Source organism: Mobula hypostoma, chromosome 6 (genome assembly GCF_963921235.1).
Source record: "Mobula hypostoma chromosome 6, sMobHyp1.1, whole genome shotgun sequence".
NCBI classification, from domain to species: domain Eukaryota; kingdom Metazoa; phylum Chordata; class Chondrichthyes; order Myliobatiformes; family Myliobatidae; genus Mobula; species Mobula hypostoma.
Genome location: NC_086102.1, coordinates 95,088,407 through 95,108,684, shown reverse-complemented (window position 1 = coordinate 95,108,684; position 20,278 = coordinate 95,088,407). Strand labels below are relative to the sequence as shown.

The 20,278-nt window shown below is 45.3% G+C and overlaps 1 protein-coding gene across 1 annotated transcript in view; it reads left to right on the top strand.

Moving 5' to 3' along the window:
* Nucleotides 1-9,154: 9,154 nt before the first annotated feature.
* Nucleotides 9,155-20,278, top strand: part of adprhl1 (ADP-ribosylhydrolase like 1) — a 65,833-nt gene continuing 54,709 nt past the window's right edge. The window contains exon 1 of the mRNA XM_063051257.1: nucleotides 9,155-9,442. Within this exon, the coding sequence (XP_062907327.1) occupies nucleotides 9,229-9,442 (214 nt within the window). The 5' untranslated portion in view covers nucleotides 9,155-9,228. The remainder of the gene's footprint in view (nucleotides 9,443-20,278) is intronic.

The window sequence follows — 20,278 nt, the reverse complement described above, 5'->3', positions numbered from 1 at the left end:
ACCATAGAATTCCACAGCTGGACACAGAGCATGCACGAACTGTATCCCTCTCCAGACCTGGCACTTGTCCAAAGAAAGTTTTAATTCTTTAACGCTTTGTCGCCCGGGCTCCGGCACTCGCCTCGCATCATAGTCCCCCCAGGTGAATCCAAACCCTAGGCGATCACCCACATACGCCAAAACTCCAAACACCTTCACTTCCCCCCATGGTCTTCCTCATGCCCCGCGGGAAGGTTGCAGGGGCTCCGGATATGCCCTTGGGCATCTTTTCAGACCGGAAAAGTCCTAGGGGACCTATAACGGCCATCTTCTCCTTGTCGGCCTCACTCATTAGAATCTGGCAACATTCACTCCTCAGATCCAGCACATTAAACCACGTAGCACCACTCTGACAGGCCATCGCATCTTCGGCCTTCAGGACCGTATTCTGGTCAATGACAGTGCGCCTGTTCAGAGTCCTATAATCCACACACACGCTGCCTACATCTTCCACGGCTGCAGGGGCCAGTCGCCGCGACCTCTCTCTCACCAAAGGTGTCTTCAGTGGTCAACTCCCCTCCCTCGTGGTATTTCGGAGCGTCTACTAAGAGGGTCTCACTCTCAGATACTTCCCCCGGGCCCTGCCATCATCGGCTCTCGTTTAAATTGGTACCGGCCCAATGCTGCTACACACGTCCTCACAAGCAGCTCGAAACACTGGGTGCGCAGACAATGCTCCCAAACAGTTCTCACCCACCTCCTCCTGGCAGGCCCCCATGCGCCTCCTCACCAGCGGGGTGTTGGTCCCCTCCAGAATCGAAATGCTGCCCATCTCAACAGTGTTCGGACACTGTCTGGCCCTGTAGCTCAGAAGGGTAGGGCAAGGAAGAGGAGGGCAGTTGTGATAGGTGACTCGATAGTAAGGGGGTCAGATAGGCGATTCTGTGGACGCAGTCCAGAGACTCGGATGGTAGTTTGCCTCCCTGGTGCCAGGGTCCGGGATATTTCTGATCGTGTCCAAGATATCCTGAAGTGGGAGGGTGAAGAGCCAGAGGTCCTGGTACATATAGGTACCAATGACATAGGTAGGAAAAGGGATGAGGTCCTGAAAGAAGAATATAGGGAGCTAGGAAGGGAGTTGAGAAAAAGGACCGCAAAGGTAGTAATCTCGGGATTACTGCCTGTGCCACACGACAGTGAGAGTAGGAATGCGATGAGGTGGAGGATAAATGCGTGGCTGAGGGATTGGAGCAGGGGGCAGGGATTCAAGTTTTTGGATCATTGGGACCTCTTTTGGCGCAGGTGTGACCTGTACAAAAAGGACGGGTTACACTTAAATCCTCGGGGGACCAATATCCTGGCAGGGAGATTAGCGGGGGCTACTGAGGTGACTTTAAACTAGAATGGTTGGGGGGTGGGAATCAAATTAAAGCGGCTAGGTGTGAGGAGGTTAGTTCACAACAGAGGGATGGGAACCAGTGCAGAGAGACAGAGGGGTGTAAAGTGAGCGTAGAAGCAAAAAGTACAAAGGGGAAAAGTAAAAGTGGCAGGCCGACAAATCCAGGGCAAGCATTAAAAAGGGCTAAGAGAGTTGTAAAAGAGTGCCTGAAGGCTTTATGTGTCAATGCAAGGAGCATTCGTAATAAGGTGGATGAATTGAAAGTGCAGATTGTTATTAATGATTATGATATAGTTGGGATCACAGAGACATGGCTCCAGGGTGACCAGGGATGGGAGCTCAACGTTCAGGGATATTCAATATTCAGGAGGGATAGACACGAAGGAAGGGGAGGTGGGGTGGCGTTGCTGGTTAAAAAAGAGATTAACGCAATAGAAAGGAAGGACATAAGCCGGGAAGATGTGGAATCGATATGGGTAGAGCTGCGTAACACTAAGGGGCAGAAGACGCTGGTGGGAGTTGTGTACAGGCCACCTAACAGTAGTAGTGAGGTCGGAGATGGTATTAAACAGGAAATTAGAAATGTGTGCAATAAAGGAACAGCAGTTATAATGGGTGACTTCAATCTACATGTAGACTGGGTGAGCCAAATTGGTAAAGGTGCTGAGGAAGAGGATTTCTTGGAATGTATGCGGGATGGTTTTTTGAACCAACATGTCGAGGAACCGACTAGAGAGCAGGCTATTCTGGACTGGGTTTTGAGCAATGAGGAAGGGTTAATTAGCGATCTTGTCGTGAGAGGCCCCTTGGGTAAGAGTGACCATAATATGGTGGAATTCTTCATTAACATGGAGAGTGACGTAGTTAATTCAGAAACAAAGGTTCTGAACTTAAAGAGGGGTAACTTTGAAGGTATGAGACATGAATTAGCTAAGATAGACTGGCAAATGACACTTCAAGGATTGACGGTGGATATGCAATGGCAGGCATTTAAAGGTTGCATGGATGAACTACAACAATTGTTCATCCCAGTTTGGCAAAAGAATAAATCAAGGAAGGTAGTGCACCCGTGGCTGACAAGAGAAATTAGGGATAGCATCAATTCCAAAGAAGTAGCATACAAATTAGCCAGAGAAAGTGGCTCACCTGAGGACTGGGAGAAATTCAGAGTTCAGCAGAGGAGGACAAAGGGCTTAATTAGGAAGGGGAAAAAAGATTATGAGAGAAAACTGGCAGAGAACATAAAAACGGACTGTAAAAGCTTTTATAGATATGTAAAAAGGAAAAGACTGATAAAGACAAATGTAGGTCCCCTGCAAACAGAAACAGGTGAATTGATTATGGGGAGCAAGGACATGGCAGACCAATTGAATAATTACTTTGGTTCTGTCTTCACTAAGGAGAACATAAATAATCTTCCAGAAATAGTAAGGGACAGAGGGTCCAGTGAGATGGAGGAACTGAGCGAAATACATGTTAGTAGGGAAGTGGTGTTAGGTAAATTGAAGGGATTGAAGGCAGATAAATCCCCAGGGCCAGATGGTCTGCATCCCAGAGTGCTTAAGGAAGTGGCCCAAGAAATAGTGGATGCATTAGTGATAATTTTTCAAAACTCGTTAGATTCTGGACTAGTTCCTGAGGATTGGAGGGTGGCTAATGTAACCCCACTTTTTAAAAAAGGAGGGAGAGAGAAACCGGGGAATTATAGGCCGGTTAGCCTAACGTCGGTGGTGGGGAAACTGCTGGAGTCAGTTATCAAGGATGTGATAACAGCACATTTGGAAAGCGGTGAAATGATCGGACAAAGTCAGCATGGATTTGTGAAAGGAAAATCATGTCTGACGAATCTCATAGAATTTTTTGAGGATGTAACTAGTAGAGTGGATAGGGGAGAACCAGTGGATGTGGTATATTTGGATTTTCAAAAGGCTTTTGACAAGGTCCCACATAGGAGATTAGTGTGCAAACTTAAAGCACACGGTATTGGGGGTAAGGTATTGGTGTGGGTGGAGAATTGGTTAGCAGACAGGAAGCAAAGAGTGGGAATAAACGGGACCTTTTCAGAATGGCAGGCGGTGACTAGTGGGGTACCGCAAGGCTCAGTGCTGGGACCCCAGTTGTTTACAATATATATTAATGACTTGGATGAGGGAATTAAATGCAGCATCTCCAAGTTTGCGGATGACACGAAGCTGGGTGGCAGTGTTAGCAGTGAGGAGGATGCTAAGAGGATGCAGGGTGACTTGGATAGGTTGGGTGAGTGGGCAAACTCATGGCAGATGCAATTTAATGTGGATAAATGTGAAGTTATCCACTTTGGTGGCAAAAATAGGAAAACAGATTATTATCTGAATGGTGGCCGATTAGGAAAAGGGGAGGTGCAACGAGACCTGGGTGTCATTATACACCAGTCATTGAAAGTGGGCATGCAGGTACAGCAGGCGGTGAAAAAGGCGAACGGTATGCTGGCATTTATAGCGAGAGGATTCGAGTACAGGAGCAGGGAGGTACTACTGCAGTTGTACAAGGCCTTGGTGAGACCACACCTGGAGTATTGTGTGCAGTTTTGGTCCCCTAATCTGAGGAAAGACATCTTTGCCATAGAGGGAGTACAAAGAAGGTTCACCAGATTGATTCCTGGGATGGCAGGTCTTTCATATGAAGAAAGACTGGATGAACTGGGCTTGTACTCGTTGGAATTTAGAAGATTGAGGGGGGATCTGATTGAAACGTATAAGATCCTAAAGGGATTGGACAGGCTAGATGCAGGAAGATTGTTCCCGATGTTGGGGAGGTCTAGAACGAGGGGTCACAGTTTGAGGATAGAGGGGAAGCCTTTTAGGACCGAGGTTAGGAAAAACTTCTTCACACAGAGAGTGGTGAATCTGTGGAATTCTCTGCCACAGCAAACTGTTGAGGCCAGTTCATTAGCTATGTTTAAAAGGAAGTTAGATATGGCCCTTGTGGCTACAGGGGTCAGGGGGTATGGAGGGAAGGCTGGGTTCTGAGTTGGATGATCAGCCATGATCATAATAAATGGCGGTGCAGGCTCGAAGGGCCGAATGGCCTACTCCTGCACCTATTTTCTATGTTTCTATGTTTCTACATCAGCACTAACGATTCATAAACCTCAGACACCCTCACCTTGGCCTCCAATAACTCCAGTTTCACTGACCCATAATCATCTGCTGAGAAATCCCCAGCACTGATATTCCAAATTTCCAATGCCCAGAATGGTGTCAAGGGTAAATGCTTCAAATACTGGTTGTAAAACGAACTGTACAACACCTTGACCTGCGCCCCAGTGTCGTGGATGGCCTTAGCATAGCTTCCCTCCATCTGTAATGACACACTGAAGCGTGGTCCCACTAAGCCCTCAGAATAGGGTCTTTTTCTTCCTGGAGTTCCTTGGTACATTGCTGGGAACGTGTTCCCCCAGAGACCTCAAGCCACTCCCCCACTGGACCTCCACTAAGTTTCCCGACTCCTCTCTGATCAGTTGAACAACTGAGGGAGGGGCTGATCCCCCTGGAACTGCAAACAATTTATCTGCCCCCCCCCCCAGCCAGAGAAGATACCCTGAAAACTTTCCACCAATCTCCTGATGCAGGTATGGAAAGCCCCCCAGGTGCTACATTTTACGTCCAGTCAAAGCAAACGCATTTTCCCCTGCTTTGAGATAACTGGCAGCTGTCACTACGGGGTAAGTGAACCTGACAGTTCTGACAACGTCAACAGCCCACCTATCCAAACTTCCAACCAATCCCTGCCGCTTTCCCTCAACTGAGCACTGCCACTCATCTAACAACTGAGAGATCCGCTCCACTCATGCCTCCGCCCCTTTAGAGGTGAACATTATCCCAAAAACCAGCCAGAGCCTGCCATAGCTGGAACATTTATTCGCAGACAATACCTCCAAATCAGACCACTCTTTCCTCTCTCTCCTAGCAGTATGGACAGCCCATGACCCCGCCTCACCCGGGGCACCAATAGACACTGGCAGTCCCACCACCATTTCATCAACGCTAGTCTGAACTTGAACAAAGACCTCCGGGGTACCAACAGCCACTCCACCCAACAAGCATGCAGTAATAACCAGCAATCCCACAGAGGCACACCAGCTTTCCGCCCCCGCAGCATGCATAATTTAAACAGGGTGATCACACAGAATCCAGTCCCGGATGAGCCCCCAAATGTAGCCCCCTGCTTTCATCTAGGGTGAGCAGCCTTCGGCCCCGCCAAACTGAATAATCAAGTTTGTGTGGATGTACCCCACCCCACCAAATAACAGTCAGTACGCCATAATGCAATTAAATGATTACACTTTATAAGTATTTCTTGGTGATGGGGTAGTAGAAACAAATACAATAAAGGCGCCAAGTCACTAACTCTATCAGTTCAGTGCACACACGTTGAAGCTCTTACAGAACTGGGTCTCCCTTTCCTCCAGTCGATGTCCTCCGAACTCCACTGACCCTCGAATGGGACCACCCTCAGTGGTCGACCAAACGCTGCACATGAGTCTGTCCTCGTCTCCTCTCCTTGCCGAAGACCCTGGGCCGTGGACTCCCGCTCAGGGTCCGTTCCATCGCCCAGCGTACAGCATCGCGTCTCCTCTCTCTGTCCCCATCGTGCCTTCTGCCTAAAGCCCGAGAAAACAATAGCTTGCAGACATACAAGAAAAAATAACATCTATCCCAATTGGTTAGCAAATGAATACAATTCTCATTATCAGTAATATAACTGAAACAAGCTTCTACCGTTAACTCAGCAGTTAACATTACAGAGAAGCCATTTTATTATAACATAACAAAGAAGCCATTTAATTAGCCTTAGCAGTAACATAAAAGAAGAAACCCCTTACATAAAGAAATGTGTCATCTTTAACTTTATGCCTTTTGGAAATCAGTTGATCTTTTACTCGCTTAGCTATTCACAGTAACAGAAATTTTGATTGGGGTGCCCAAACTTTTGCATGCCACTGTATATGTCGTTGTAACTATGACATCCTTCTACACTATCCATAGGACCTCCAGCCTTTGTGTCACCTGTAAACGTGCCAACCCGCACCCCCCCCCACATCCCCATTCAAGTCATTTATAAAAGTCACAAGTAAAGGTGTCAGTATGGAACACCACTAGACACCAGTCTCTGTGCAAAATGCTCTCAATCTACTATCACTCTCTGCTTCTATGGGTCACCTAATTCTGTATCCATTCAGCTGTGTTTCCATGCCTCTTGACTTGCTTGATGAGTCTACCATAGTGCGCTTTGTCAAGTGCCTTGCTAAAATCCACATACATCACATCCACAGCTCTATCTCCATCAATCTGTTCTGCCACCTCCTCAAAATATTTGATTAGGTTCACATGACATGGCCTATCCCTCAAAAAGGATACTGACTATCCCCAATAAAACTATGATTCCCCAAACTCCTGTCCCCAAGAATCTTCTGCAATAGTTTGCCCACCAGTGACACAACACTCACAGGGGTATCATTTCCAGGATTATCCTGATTATTTTTCTTGAACAAAAGAAACACTTGCCATCTTCCATTCCTGTGGTACTACTCCTGTGGCTATAGAGGATGCAAAGATCATTGCCAATGTCCCAGTTATTCCTCCTCTTACACCCTGTAGTAATCTGGGACATATCCCAGCAGCTCTGGGGATTTGTGTATCCTAATGTTCTTCAGAAAATCCAACACCAACTCTTTCTTAACCTCAACATGAATCAAGTTCCCTCCCACTAGTAAATATTGAAGTAAAGTATTAAGGACCTCCCCTAATTTCTCCACCTTCAGTCAGGTGTTTTCCCCTTTATCCCTGAGCAGTCCTATCCCAAATCCAGTCATCCTCTAGTTCTTCATGAAGGTGTAGAATTCCTTGCGATTTCCCTCAATCCTACTCACCAAGGTCTTCTCATGTCCCTTTCTAGTTCTGCTAAGTCTATTTTCAAGTTCCATCCTGGATATTCAAGAGCCCTGCCTGAGTTTGCTTCCTTCTTCCTCTTACCTAAATGTTCCAACTCTCTTGTCAACCATGGTTCCTTCACCCTACCATGCTTTCCCTGTCTTAGTGGGATAAACCTATCCAGAACCCCATGCATGTGACCCTAAAAAACTTCCACATTTCTTCTTTGCATTTCCCTGACAACTTGGGGGTGGAGCTTAGGAGACAATGGCTTTTAACGGCGACTCCTTTGTTTGCATCTTTGGAAACAGCTCTATTTCTATCTTTAACATCTCTATTTTACCCTGTTGGGGTTCTTTCAAAGACCCTCACCAAGAGTTACACGCTGACTTCAGTTCTTTGAGGGAATGGAACCCATTCTCGGGGTCTCATGACTGGCTGCTACTCGATATACCAAGGACGCGGGTTTTGGATTTTGTGGCTCTGGAGGTGGGCAGACTTGAGATCGGTGCCTCTGCAGGAAATTGGTGTGTTGTGGGAGTACACGGAAGATCGAAAACAACAAGCTGGCTGCTGGCTGTGTGCCCAGAAACCCAAGTTCCTTGGACGCAGAGATCAGAAAAAGCGACGCAACAGACTTTTAACATAGTAAATCAGTGAGTTGTTTGTTATGTCTCCCCTCTTGCTGTGAACTGCAGACACCTCTTTTTCCCTTATCAGGGGGAGAGAGAGCCTGTGGTATGTCAAATTACTGGGTGAATGAGTAGTCTTAGGGGTACTGCAAGTCTGTGTCTTTATTGATGCTTCGCTGCACGGTTGAGTGCCCAGTGGTGGGTGCTAATGTTTTTTTTTGCTGGTGGGGGAGGGGACTGTTGCTTTGCTGCTGCTTATGCGTGTGAGTGGGGAGCTGGGAGGACTTTGGGGTTCTAACGTTTAACTGGCATTCATTCTTTGGGGCACTCCTCTGTTTTTGAGGATAGTTGTGAACAAATAGCATGTCAAAATATATATTGTATACATATCTCTGACATTAAATGTACCTTTGAAAGCTTTGCAATAACACCTGTTCCCAATTTATGCTCCCAAATTCCTGCCTAATACCAGTGTAATTAGCCCTCCTCCAGTTAAGCACTTTTCATATCATCTGCTCTTAATTTTGCCCATGGCTATCCTAAAGGTCAGAAAGTTGTAGTCACTGTCTCCGAAATGCTCGTCCACCAAGAAGTTTGCTGCCTGATCAGGTTTGTTACCCATTACTAGACCCAGTATGGCTTCTCTTCTAGTCAACCTGTCCATATACTATGTAGGAATCCTTTCTGGACACACCTAACAAATTCTGTTCCTCCTAAATCTTTTGCACTAAAGAGATGCCAGTCAATATTAGGGAAGCTGAAATCACCCATGACAACAACCCCGTTATGTTTGCATCTTTCCAAATCCTCTCTACTTAACTGCTTCTCAGTGTCCTGGTGGTTACTGGGGCTCCTATGGAATACTAGCAACAGAGTGATTGCAGATTGTTGCAACATTATTTGCGGGAAGAGTGAGGGAGCTTGGATGAGTTATTTGGAGATCGGGAGCCTACACTGTATGGAATGGTTAACATGGCAAATCACAAAGATAAAAGCAAATTCCAGCTGGGGCATTTCTCCATTATAGTACAAAGGCATCAGACAATATTTATTTCTGAGGTGGTAAGCAATATAAACTGTGTGTTAGCTAATTGCTATTTGATGGAACTGAGTGCTGTTTCCAAAAATACTCTAGCTGATTACAGTGGAAGGGAATGTTGATATCAACAGCCAGTCTGCATAAGTTTGAAGCTGCACTTGAGACACTATATATAACAAACTAACCAGTGCAGAGAGCTGCTCCCAGGGGTGGCCTGTACTCCTTGATATATTCTCCAAGGCAAGGCATTGGAATTCATTCCCAGCAATGGAACTCTACAAGGCTGCCATGGTACTGGGTGGAGTTGGTGACGCACTGGGCTACAGGAATTCCAGGTGGGAGAGATGTCCCTCAGGTGTGGCCATTCTCTCTGAGCTGAAAGCTCTGGGTGGATTGGAAGGTATTACAGTATCAGCAGATGAGTGGCCTGTCAGTGACAATACAGTCATGCACATAGTGACAGCAGAGACACTCGTATCAGGTAAGAATTTAATGAGAACAACTTTATGCTTCACTGAACCATCAGATCCTTACAATTAGTACCTGTTATACTTTATACTTTATTTTCGCCGAACAATTGAAACTAGAACGTACAATCATCATACCGATATTTGATTCTGCGCTTCCCGCTACCTGGATTACAAATTGATAATAAATATTAAAAATTTAAATTATAAATCATAAATAGAAAATACAAAAATGGAAAGTAAGGTAGTGCAAAAAAACTGAGAGGCAGGTCCGGATATTTGGAGGGTACGGCCCAGATCCGGGTCAGGATCTGTTCAGCAGTCTGATCACAGTTGGAAAGAAGCTGTTCCCAAATCTGGCCGTACGAGTCTTCAAGCTCCTGAGCCTTCTCCCACAGGGAAGAGGGGCGAAAAGTGTGTTGGCTGGGTGGTTCGTGTCCTTGATTATCCTGGCAGCACTGCTCCGATAGCGTGCGGTGTAAAGTAAGTCCAAGGACGGAAGATTGGTTTATGTGATGTGCTGGGCCGTGTTCACGATCTTCTGCAGCTTCTTCCGGTCTTGGACAGGACAACTTCCATATCAGGTTGTGATGTACCTTAGAAGAATGCTTTCTACTGTGCATCTATAAAAATTAGTGAGGGTTTTAGGGGACAGGCCAAATTTCTTTAGTTTTCTCAGGAAGTAAAGGTGCCGGTGGGCCTTCTTGGAAGTGGACTCTGCTTGATTGGACCAAGTCAGGTCATTTGTGATATTGACCCCAAGGAACTTAAAGCTTTTGACCTGTTCCACTTGCGTAGCACCGATGTAAATTGGGTCGTGCAGTCCACTACTCCTTCTGAAGTCAACAACTAATTCCTTTGTCTTGCTGACATTGAGGGATATGTTATTGTCTTCGCACCATGCCACCAGGTTCTTAATTCCTCTCTGTACTCAAACTCATCATTACCCAAAATACGACCTACAATTTTTATGTCATCAGCAAACTTACATATTGAATTCGATGGAAACTTGGCTACACAATCATGGGTGTACAGTGAGTACAGCAGGGGGCTGAGTACACAGCCTTGTGGGGCACCAGTGCTCAGAGTGATTGTAGAGGAGAGCTTATTCCCTATTTTTACAGCCTGGATCCTCTCTGTGAGGAAGTTGAAGATTCAGCTGCAGATCTGAGTGCTAAGGCCCAGGTTCTGGAGCTTAGGAATCAGTTTATTTGGAATGATGTTCCCCAATACACAAGGGTTGCTCTTTCAGATAAACCCTCTCCCTGTTAATTTGTGGGTTTCCTTCTGATGCTCTTGCTGTCACATCTCAAAGACACGTGTATCAGTAGGTTAATTGGTTGCTGTAAATTGTCCCATGTGTGTAGGTAATTAGTAAAATCTGGGAGAAAGGAAAGGTATTGGTATTGACTTGTTATTATCACACTTACCGAGATAGAGCTTTTCACTCTCCACACTGACCAAGATAGAGTGAAAAGCTTTGTTTGCCGTCCACACCGACCATTCCATACATAAGTACATCAAAGCAGTCAAACAGGAAAAACAGAGAACAGATGTCACAGATACCGAGAGTGTAATGCGGGGGGACAAATAAAATTCAAGGATCTCAGTGAGGTAGATGGGGAGATTAAGAGCTGATTGTTGATGAGACGTCTGTTCAGGCTGTTGATGGGAGTGTGGGGAGGATAAAATGGGTACAGCTAGGATTATTATAAAAATGGGGGCTTTAGCATAGGCTCAGTGGGCGGAAAGATCTTTTTCTGTGACTTGATGATGAGAAAGTACTTGGATTCCTGCTGTCTCTTTTATGATGCTGGGAAAGTTCCAAATCCCTTGGCCACTAAATGACTACTTTGAAGTACAATGACTGTGTACCGAACAGCCCTTACCAGATGGCAGAGGGTCTGACATTCAGCAATGGCTCCTTGCCAGGTAGAAAGTTGTCATGCAATAATGGGTCATGCATTGGTGATATGCCTTAATTCGGAGTGACCTCATTTCTCACTAGCCTACATTATAGAGGCTTTCCTTCCCACCACCCTCTCATTTCCAGCTCTTCACTCTGCTTTTAGGATCGCCGGACAGAAGAAGCCTAGACCCACCCCTACCCCTCCCCACAATCTAACCAGACCAGGTTTTTACAAGGGCATGTTATGTGAGTCAGATCTCATGGCTAATCTTCTGTCACTTGGCTCTTGGTGTTCACTTCTGATTGGTTCTGAAGGAAGGTGGTTTGCAAAGACCTAAACAGTTTGTAAACTTGAAGGAAAATTAAAGAATGCACTGGACAGAACATTCCAAAGGAAAGGGGTAAAGGCTAGAAGACAAACCAGTAATCCAAGGAAAAGGGATGAGAAATTTGAGAAACACACACAAAATGCTGAGTTCCTGCAACATTTTGTGTATGTTGCTTGGATTCCCAGCATCTGCAGATTTTCTCTTGTTTGAGAACTTAGAGAAGTGGACAAAGCAAACCCTGACATATTTTCTGCTACACTGTGGCACGGACTAGAAGGGCTGAGATGGTCTGTTTCCGTGCTGTAATTGTTATATGGTTATAATTTGTCCCATGCTATTCTGGAATCTCAGTCAAATAATGTTAAGTGTATGTAGAACAAGATTCCAATGTCAGGCCGATGAGTGAATGTAAATAGACAGGATGTCTTCCATTCCATTAGAGAATATTGCCCTCTGCTCTGAAACATGGCCCAGTTGGCCAGTGAGAGGCTTTTCTTAAGCTTCAAATTAAGGTAGGCTAAAGTGCAGAAACAGATCAGACCTCAAGAACAAACACAGATATTACCTGACTCGTTGAGTTCCTCCAGCAGTTCACTTTTGCTCCAGATTCCAGTGTCTGGAGAACTCCAAGACCATGGTGCTGCCAAACAGCCAGTCTCCCCATCTAATAGGGCACTTATTCAAGACTTTGATCAACTGATATTTGGTTAGTAAGGCAATCAAAAAATGAAGGAAAGAAGCTGAAAGGTGGGGCTTGAAGATGAGCTGCCATCTAATGGAATGGTAAGAGCAGACTAGGGAGACTCAGGGGTCCTCTCCTCCCCCTGCTGCTTATAGAATAGTACAGCACAGAATAGTACAACACAGTACAGGCCCTTCGGCCCGCAATGTTGTGCTGACCCTTAAACCCTGCCCCCCATATAAGCCCCCACCTTAAATTCCTCCATATACCTGTCTAGTAGTCTCTTAAACTTCACTAGTGTATCTGCCTCCACCACTGACTCAGGCAGTGCATTCCATGCACCAACCACTCCCTGAGTGAAAAACCTTCCTCTAATATCACCCTTGAACTTCCCACCCCTTACCTTAAAGCCATGTCCTCTTGTATTGAGCAGTGATGCCCTGGGGAAGAGGCGCTGGCTATCCACTCTATCTATTCCTCTTATTAGCTTGTATACCTCTATCATGTCTCCTCTCATCCTCCTTCTCTCCAAAGAGTAAAGCCCTAGCTCCCTTAATCTCTGATCATAATGCATACTCTCTAAACCAGGCAGCATCCTGGTAAATCTCCTCTGTACTCTTTCCAATGCTTCGACATCCTTCCTATAGTGAAGCGACCAGAACTGGACACAGTACTCCGAGTGTGGCCTAACCAGAGTTTTATAGAGCTGCATCATTACATCGTGACTCTTAAACTCTATCCCTCGACTTATGAAAGCTAACACCCCATAAACTTTCTTAACTACCCTATCTTCCTGTGAGGCAACTTTCAGGGATCTGTGGACATGTACCCTGAGATCCCTCTACTCCTCCACACTACCAAGTATCTTACCATTTACTTTGTACTCTGCCTTGGAGTTTGTCCTTCCAAAGTGTACCACCTCACACTTCTCCAGATTGAACTCCATCTGCCACTTCTCAGCCCACTTCTGCATCCTATCAATGTCTCTCTGCAATCTTTGACAATCCTCTACACTATCTACAACACCACCAACCTTTGTGTTGTCTGCAAACTTGCCAACCCACCCTTCTACCCCCACATCCAGGTCGTTTTTATCTCCTGAAAGATCCATCTCTAAATAAGTGCTAATGTAGACAATGAAGAAGGTCAACAACACTTACAGGAGGAATCTTGATCAGCTGGTTCAATGGACTGGAGAATGGCAAATGCAATTCAGATGATTACAAGGCACTGCTTTTTGTTCAGTCAATCGGCAAGGCTTTCACAGTCAACAGGATGGTTCTGGGGAGTGTGGTACAACAAAGGGACAAGTATGTGGTATCACAGGTGGACAGGGTGGTGAAGAAGATGTTTATAATGTTGGCCTTGATCAGTCAAGGCACTTATAGAAGTTGGAACATAATGTTGCAGTTATACAAGGTATTGGAGCAACTGTGTTTGGAATATTGTATAGAATTTTGATCTCGCTATTATAGGAAAGATGTCATTAAACTGGAAAGAGTGCATTGAAGATTTACAAGAATGTTGTGAGGACTCAAGGGCCTGAGTCAGAGGGAGTGGTTGGGGAAGCAAAGGCTTTATTTCTTAGAACGTAGAACATAAGGGGTGGCCTTCCCTTCCCTTCAACCATTCAATTCTCGGTAAAAACCACCTTTCTCTGAAAGTTCTGTATGATTTATGTCTGTGTTTTTTTTTTGTGAATGCTGCTTATCTGCTGCTCTGCGGTTGAAACGCTGCTCCAACTAAGTTCTTCATTGCACCTGTGTGTATAGAAACTTGTGCATATTTGGCTTTGGCTTAGAAAAGTGTACAAAATCAAAAGGGTCATATACAAGTTGAATGCCCACAGTATTTTTCTCTGGGAAAGGGAATCAGAAACCAGAAAACATATGTTTAGGCGGGAGGGGAAAGAATTGAAAGGGACCTGAGGGGGCAACTTCTTTACACAGTGGTTGGTAACTATATAGAATGAGCTTCCAGAAGAAGTTGGGGAGGTGGGTCAATATCAGTGTTTAAAGACATGGATAGGAAAGTTTTGGAGGGATATGGGATAAATGGGACTGGCTAGGTGGGCATCTTGTTCAGCATAGACCAGTTGGGCTGAAGGGCCTGTGTCTGTGCTATATGGCTCCATGACCTAACGTGACCTTTTCTGAATGTGCCATGAAGTGCCTTGCAAAGTTTTACCAAGCCAAATGTCACATACAATAAAAGTTGTTGGCACTGAATGTCCAACAAAAACCTGTAGTTTTAATGTTGTAAATAGGGTAAATTGCCCTTTGCCAAGAAAGTGTCACACAAAACCAACACTAGCCACATAAGAAGTAATGGTCAAGTAGGGTGGTAGGGGGCAATCAAAATGAGAGACAGGTTGAAAGGAAGAGAGTTCAAAGGAAATACCGAGCACAGGGTATTGTCAGCTAAAGGCGTGGTGGGCAAGGGTGATGTGATGGAGACCAGGAATGTACAAAAGGAGGCGAAATGCAGAGAGCTTGGTGGGTTGGAGGAAGGTAGAGGTAATGAGTGAGAAGGGTTACAGAAGTTTTCACCACAATAGACCAAATTGTGTCCAAGTTCCTGGACCAGGCTGTTCCAGAGGGATGGAAATACCAAATTTCCATGGACTTCTGAGCCCAGATACATAAACACGAGGAAATCTACAGATGCTGGAATTTCAAGCAACACACATAGAAGTTGCCGGGGAACGCAGCAGGCCAGGCAGCATCTCTAAGAAGAGGTACAGTCGACGTTTCGGGCCAAGACCCTTCATCAGGACTAACTGAAGGAAGAGATAGTAAGCGATTTGAAAGTGGGAGGGGGAGGAGGAGATCCAAAATGATAGGAGAAGACAGGAGGGGGAGGGATGGAGCCAAGAGCTGGACAGGTGATTGGCAAAAGGGATACGAGAGGATCATGGGACAGGAGGCCTGGGGAGAATGAAAGGGGGAGGGGGGGAGATCCAGAGGATAGGCAAGGGGTATAGTCAGAGGGACAGAGGGAGAAAAAGGAGAGAGAAAAAGAATATATATATATATATATATATATATATATAAAAATAAATAATGGATGGGGTACGAGGGGGAGTTAGAGTTTATTGTCATGCTCAAGCACATGTCCGCACAGTTGCAATGAGAAACTTGCAGCAACATCACAGAAAAATCGCAACAGATAAGCAGCCTTCACAAGAAAAACATAAACATAAATGATGCACAGGTTTTTTTTTACAAGAAAACACAATGAGAATAAAATAAATAAATGTTAGTGCAAAGTTGTCAAAGTGGTCACAGTGTTGCTGAACTCTAGTGATTAGGCTTTGCTGGTTGGTTTGAAGGGAAGTGGCTGATCTTGAACCTGGTGGGGAACTCCAGGCTTCTGTATCTCATTCCTAAGGGTAGTAGCAAGAAGATAGCATGGCCTGGATGTTGGGGAGCTTTGGTGTTAGATGTTGCCTTCCTTAGCCAGTGCCTCCTGTCAATATTACCAATGGTGGGGAGGGCTGTGGGCATAGACTCTGTGCAGCTTTTTACAATCCAGTGCATCTGAATTACCATACTAGACCATGATGCCATCAGCTGGGATACTTCCAACACTACATCTGCATGAGTGTTCAATGACACCTGAAGCTCCTTAACCTCTTAAGAAAGTAATGATGCTGCTACAATTTCCTTACTAGTGCACCTATATGCTGGGCCCAGGACAGGCCATCAGATACGTTAACACCCAGCTGCTGATTTTCTCCATAGACGATTCTCCAGTGTAGAATGACACATATTAACCTCCTTCCTGTTGAAGTCAACAATCAGCTCTCTATAATTGCTGACACTGAATGAGAGATTGTGTGGCACCACTCAGCCACAGATCCCATCTCACCCCAGTATGTTGATTTGTCACCACCTGTGACTTTACCAACAGCAGTAGTGTTGTCAGTCAATTTGAAGACAGCATGGGAGTCTCCAATAGAAGCACCTGACCCTTGGAGTAGAAAACATTTTGTTTTTTTAACTTGTTTTCCTTTGCTTTTACACTTTAATAATCTTTTATTCCATCACTTTCATGAGCTGAGGAGTGGTGGGGAGCTGGCAGATGGAATAATGTGGCAATACTAGGAAGAGAACAGAAAATGATAGATTTTGGGCCCCATATCTAAGAAAAGATGAGCTGACTTTGAGGATACAGAGACGATTCACAAGAGTGATCCTGGGAGTGCAAAGCAACATGTGACATGCATTTGGTGTCCGGGCTTTTCCTTGTTCAAGAAGGAAGAGGGTGGGGGAGGGGAATCTCATTGAAATATGCTAGATACTGAAGGGACTATAATACAGGGAAAATGGAGAGGATGCTTTTATCACTCAGAGAATCTAGAATCCAAGGACACAGCCTCAGAATGAAGAGACATCCCTTTAGAACTGAGATGAGGAGGAACTTCTTCAGCAAGCGGGTGGTGAATCTGTGGAATTCATTTCCATTGAGGGCTGTCTTTGGGTGTCTTTATGGCAGAGACTGTTAGTTCTTGATTGGTAAAGAGATTAAGGGTTATGTACAAGAAAAGAGAATGCTGCTGGAAAAAAATCAACCATAATTAAATCATGAAGCGGACTTGGTGGGCTGAATGACCTAATTCTAGCCCTATAGCTTATGGAAAAGCAGATAATTTGTTAAATGGTGTGACATTGGGCAGTATTTATTATTAAACCGAGGGATTTAGGTTCCTGAAAGTGGCAGCAGATGTAGACAGGCTGCTGAAGAAGCTGTGTGGGATGGTTACATTCACTGTATGGTGCACAGACTATGACAGCCAGAAGTTTATAGTTAGTTGGTTGTCAATGACAGGAGACCTGTGCCGAAGAGGTTTTAAAGTGGATAAGCCACAGTTCCTCGTGTGTTGTTGGAAGTCTGGGTTCATTGGTACGAGTCGTCATCACAAACTGGGCTCTTGGTTGCAGTGGATGACCATGACATCTGCACCTTAGCATGTCATTTTCTCTCCTGGAAGCAATGCAGAACAGTCTTCTTGGCTCCACCTGGTCCACCAGAGCTGACTTCACATGCTAGGACAGGCATGTCCCTCTCTCATCAGGATATGAGGCCTTCCGGTTACTCTCACCTCGTTCAGCCTGCCTGTCTAAGTGGTGCACTGAAATGTGGCTGCTGTTGCATGCAAACAGCTACATGGAGCCACAGGGGCCCAAAGGTGAGTGAGTTGCCCTGGAATGGTCATGTCAAGCCCTTTCACCAGAGGTGCTGGACACCGCATATACCCCAACATTATAGCCAACACCATCCCAATTATATGCCATGTTGTATGATGTGGGCAATCATGGATGGAAATCTGTCTTTAATCCAAAGCTCTTCATATTCTTTTCTGTATCTGTGACCATGATTGTTCTTGGCATATTTTTCTACAGAAATGGTTTGCCATTGCCTTCTTGGCAGAGTCTTTACAAGATAGGTGACCCCAGGCATTATCAACTCCCTTCAGAGACTGTCTGGCATCAGTGGTTGCATAACCAGGACTTAATATGCACCAGCTACTCATACTACCATCCACTACCTGCTCCTATGGCTTCATGTGACCCTGATCGGGGGGCAGAGCTGGTGCTACACCTTGCCCAAGGGTGACCTGCAGGCTGGCAGAGTAAAGGAACACCTTACACTTCATTTGATAGAGACATATCTCTACCCCACCACCCAAAAGGTTATAGAACAACTCAATAAAATATTTGTTAGGTCATAGCTGGAGTACGACGTACAGTTCTGGTCACCACGCTACAGGAAAGAGGTGTGGCACTGGAGAGGGTGCAAAAGAGATTCATCAGGTTGTTGGCTGAAGAGAAATTGGAGAGGGTGTATCTATTTTCCTTGGAGCAGTGGAGGAGGCTAAGAGGTAGCCTGACAGAGGTTGACAAAATACTAAGGAACACTGACAGGCTGGATGGTGAGCTACCTTGCTTCTTCAGATCCAAGGACATAAGTTTAGGGTGAGGATGAAGAAATGTAGGAAGAGTGGTTGGTGTTTGGAACTTGTGATAGAGTCACAGAGCAGTACAGCACAGAAGTGGGCCCTTTGGCCCATCTAGTCCATGCTGAAGCCAATTATACCGTCTACTCTCATCGACCTGCACTGGGGTGGTAGTCCTCCATACCCCTACCATCCTTGCACCTATCTAAACTTGTCTGAAGCATTGAAATCGAGCTCGCATACACCATTTGTGCTGGAAGCTCATTCCACACTCTCACAACCCTCTGAATGAAGAAGTTTCCCCCCACGTTCCCCTTAAACTTCTTACCTTTCACCCTTAAACCATGACCTCTGGTTGTAGTCCCACCCAACCTCAGTAGAAAAAGCCTGTTTGTATGAACACTATCTATACCCCTCATAAATCTCCTCTCAGTCTTCTACATTCCAAAGATACAGTCCAACCCTAATCAATCTTTCCTTAGCTCGGATTCTCTGGTGGTCCCAGCAACATCCTTGTACATTTCTTCTGCACGCTTTCAAACTTGCTTACATCTTTCCTGTAGGAGGGTGAAGAAAACTGTACACAATACTCCAAATTAGGCCTCACCAATGTCTTGTACAACTTCAACATGCCATCCTAACTCCTGTACTCAATACATTGATATATGAAGGCCAATGTGCCAAAAGGTTTCTTTATGATCCTATTGACCTGTGACGCCACTTTCAATGAATTATGGACCTGTATTCCCAGATCTCTGTTCTACCACAATCCTCAGTGCCCTACTGTTTACTGCGTAAGACCTACCCTACTGAAATGTAACACCTTGTACTTCCTCTGCATTATATTCCATATGCCATTGTTCAGCCTACTTTTCCAGCTGATGCAGATCTCTCTGCAAGCCATGATAGACTTCCTCACGTCCACTATACCCCCCAATCTTCCAATCTTCGCGTCATCCGCAAATTTGCTGATCCAGTTAACCACATTATCATTCAGATCATTGCTATAGATGACAAACAATAAAGGACCCAGCACTTCTCCCTACAGCACACCACTAGACAAAGAGGCAACCCTTTATTACTATGCTCTGGCTTCTCCCACAAAGCCAATGTCTAATCCAATTTACTACCTCATCCTGAATGCCGAGTAATTGAACCTTCTTGACCAACTTTCCATGCAGGACTTTGTTGAAGTCCATGTAGACACCATCCACTGCCTTGCCTTCGTCAACCTTCCTGGTAACTTCATTGACAAATTCTGTAAGGTTGGTTAGACGTGACCTACCATGCATGAGGCCATGCTGACTAGTCAATGTCTATCCAAATATCATATATCCAGTCCCTTAGAATACCTTCCAATAACTTTCCCACAACTGATGTCAGACTCACTAGCCTATAATTTCCTTCTTCTTTAGACCCTGTTTAAAACAGTGGAACAACGTTTCTGCACTTGCCTCCTGTAGGGTCTGAGGGAATATCTTGTCAGGTCCTGGGGATTTATCTACCCTGATTTGCCTCAGGGTAGCAAACACCTTCTCCTCTGTAATCTGTATGGGGTCCATGAAGTTGATGTCCCTTTGCCTCACTTTTGTAGGCTTCTAAATGTCTCGGGTAATGATGAGTTTGAGTACAGAGAGGAAATTAAGAACCTGGTGGCATTGTGCAAGACAATAACCTATCCCTCAACGTCAGCAAGATGAAGGAATTGGTTGTAGACTTCAGAAGGAGTAGCGGACCGCACGACCCAATTTACATCGGTGGTACGCAAGTGGAACAGGTCAAAAGCTTTAAGTTCCTCGGGGTCAATATCACAAATGACCTGACTTGGTCCACCCAAGCAGAGTTCACTGCCAAGAAGGCCCACCAGTGCCTTTACTTCCTGAGGAAACTAAAGAAATTTGGCCTGTCCCCTAAAACCCTCACTAATTTTTATAAATGCACCATAGAAAGCATTCTTCTAGGGTGCATCTC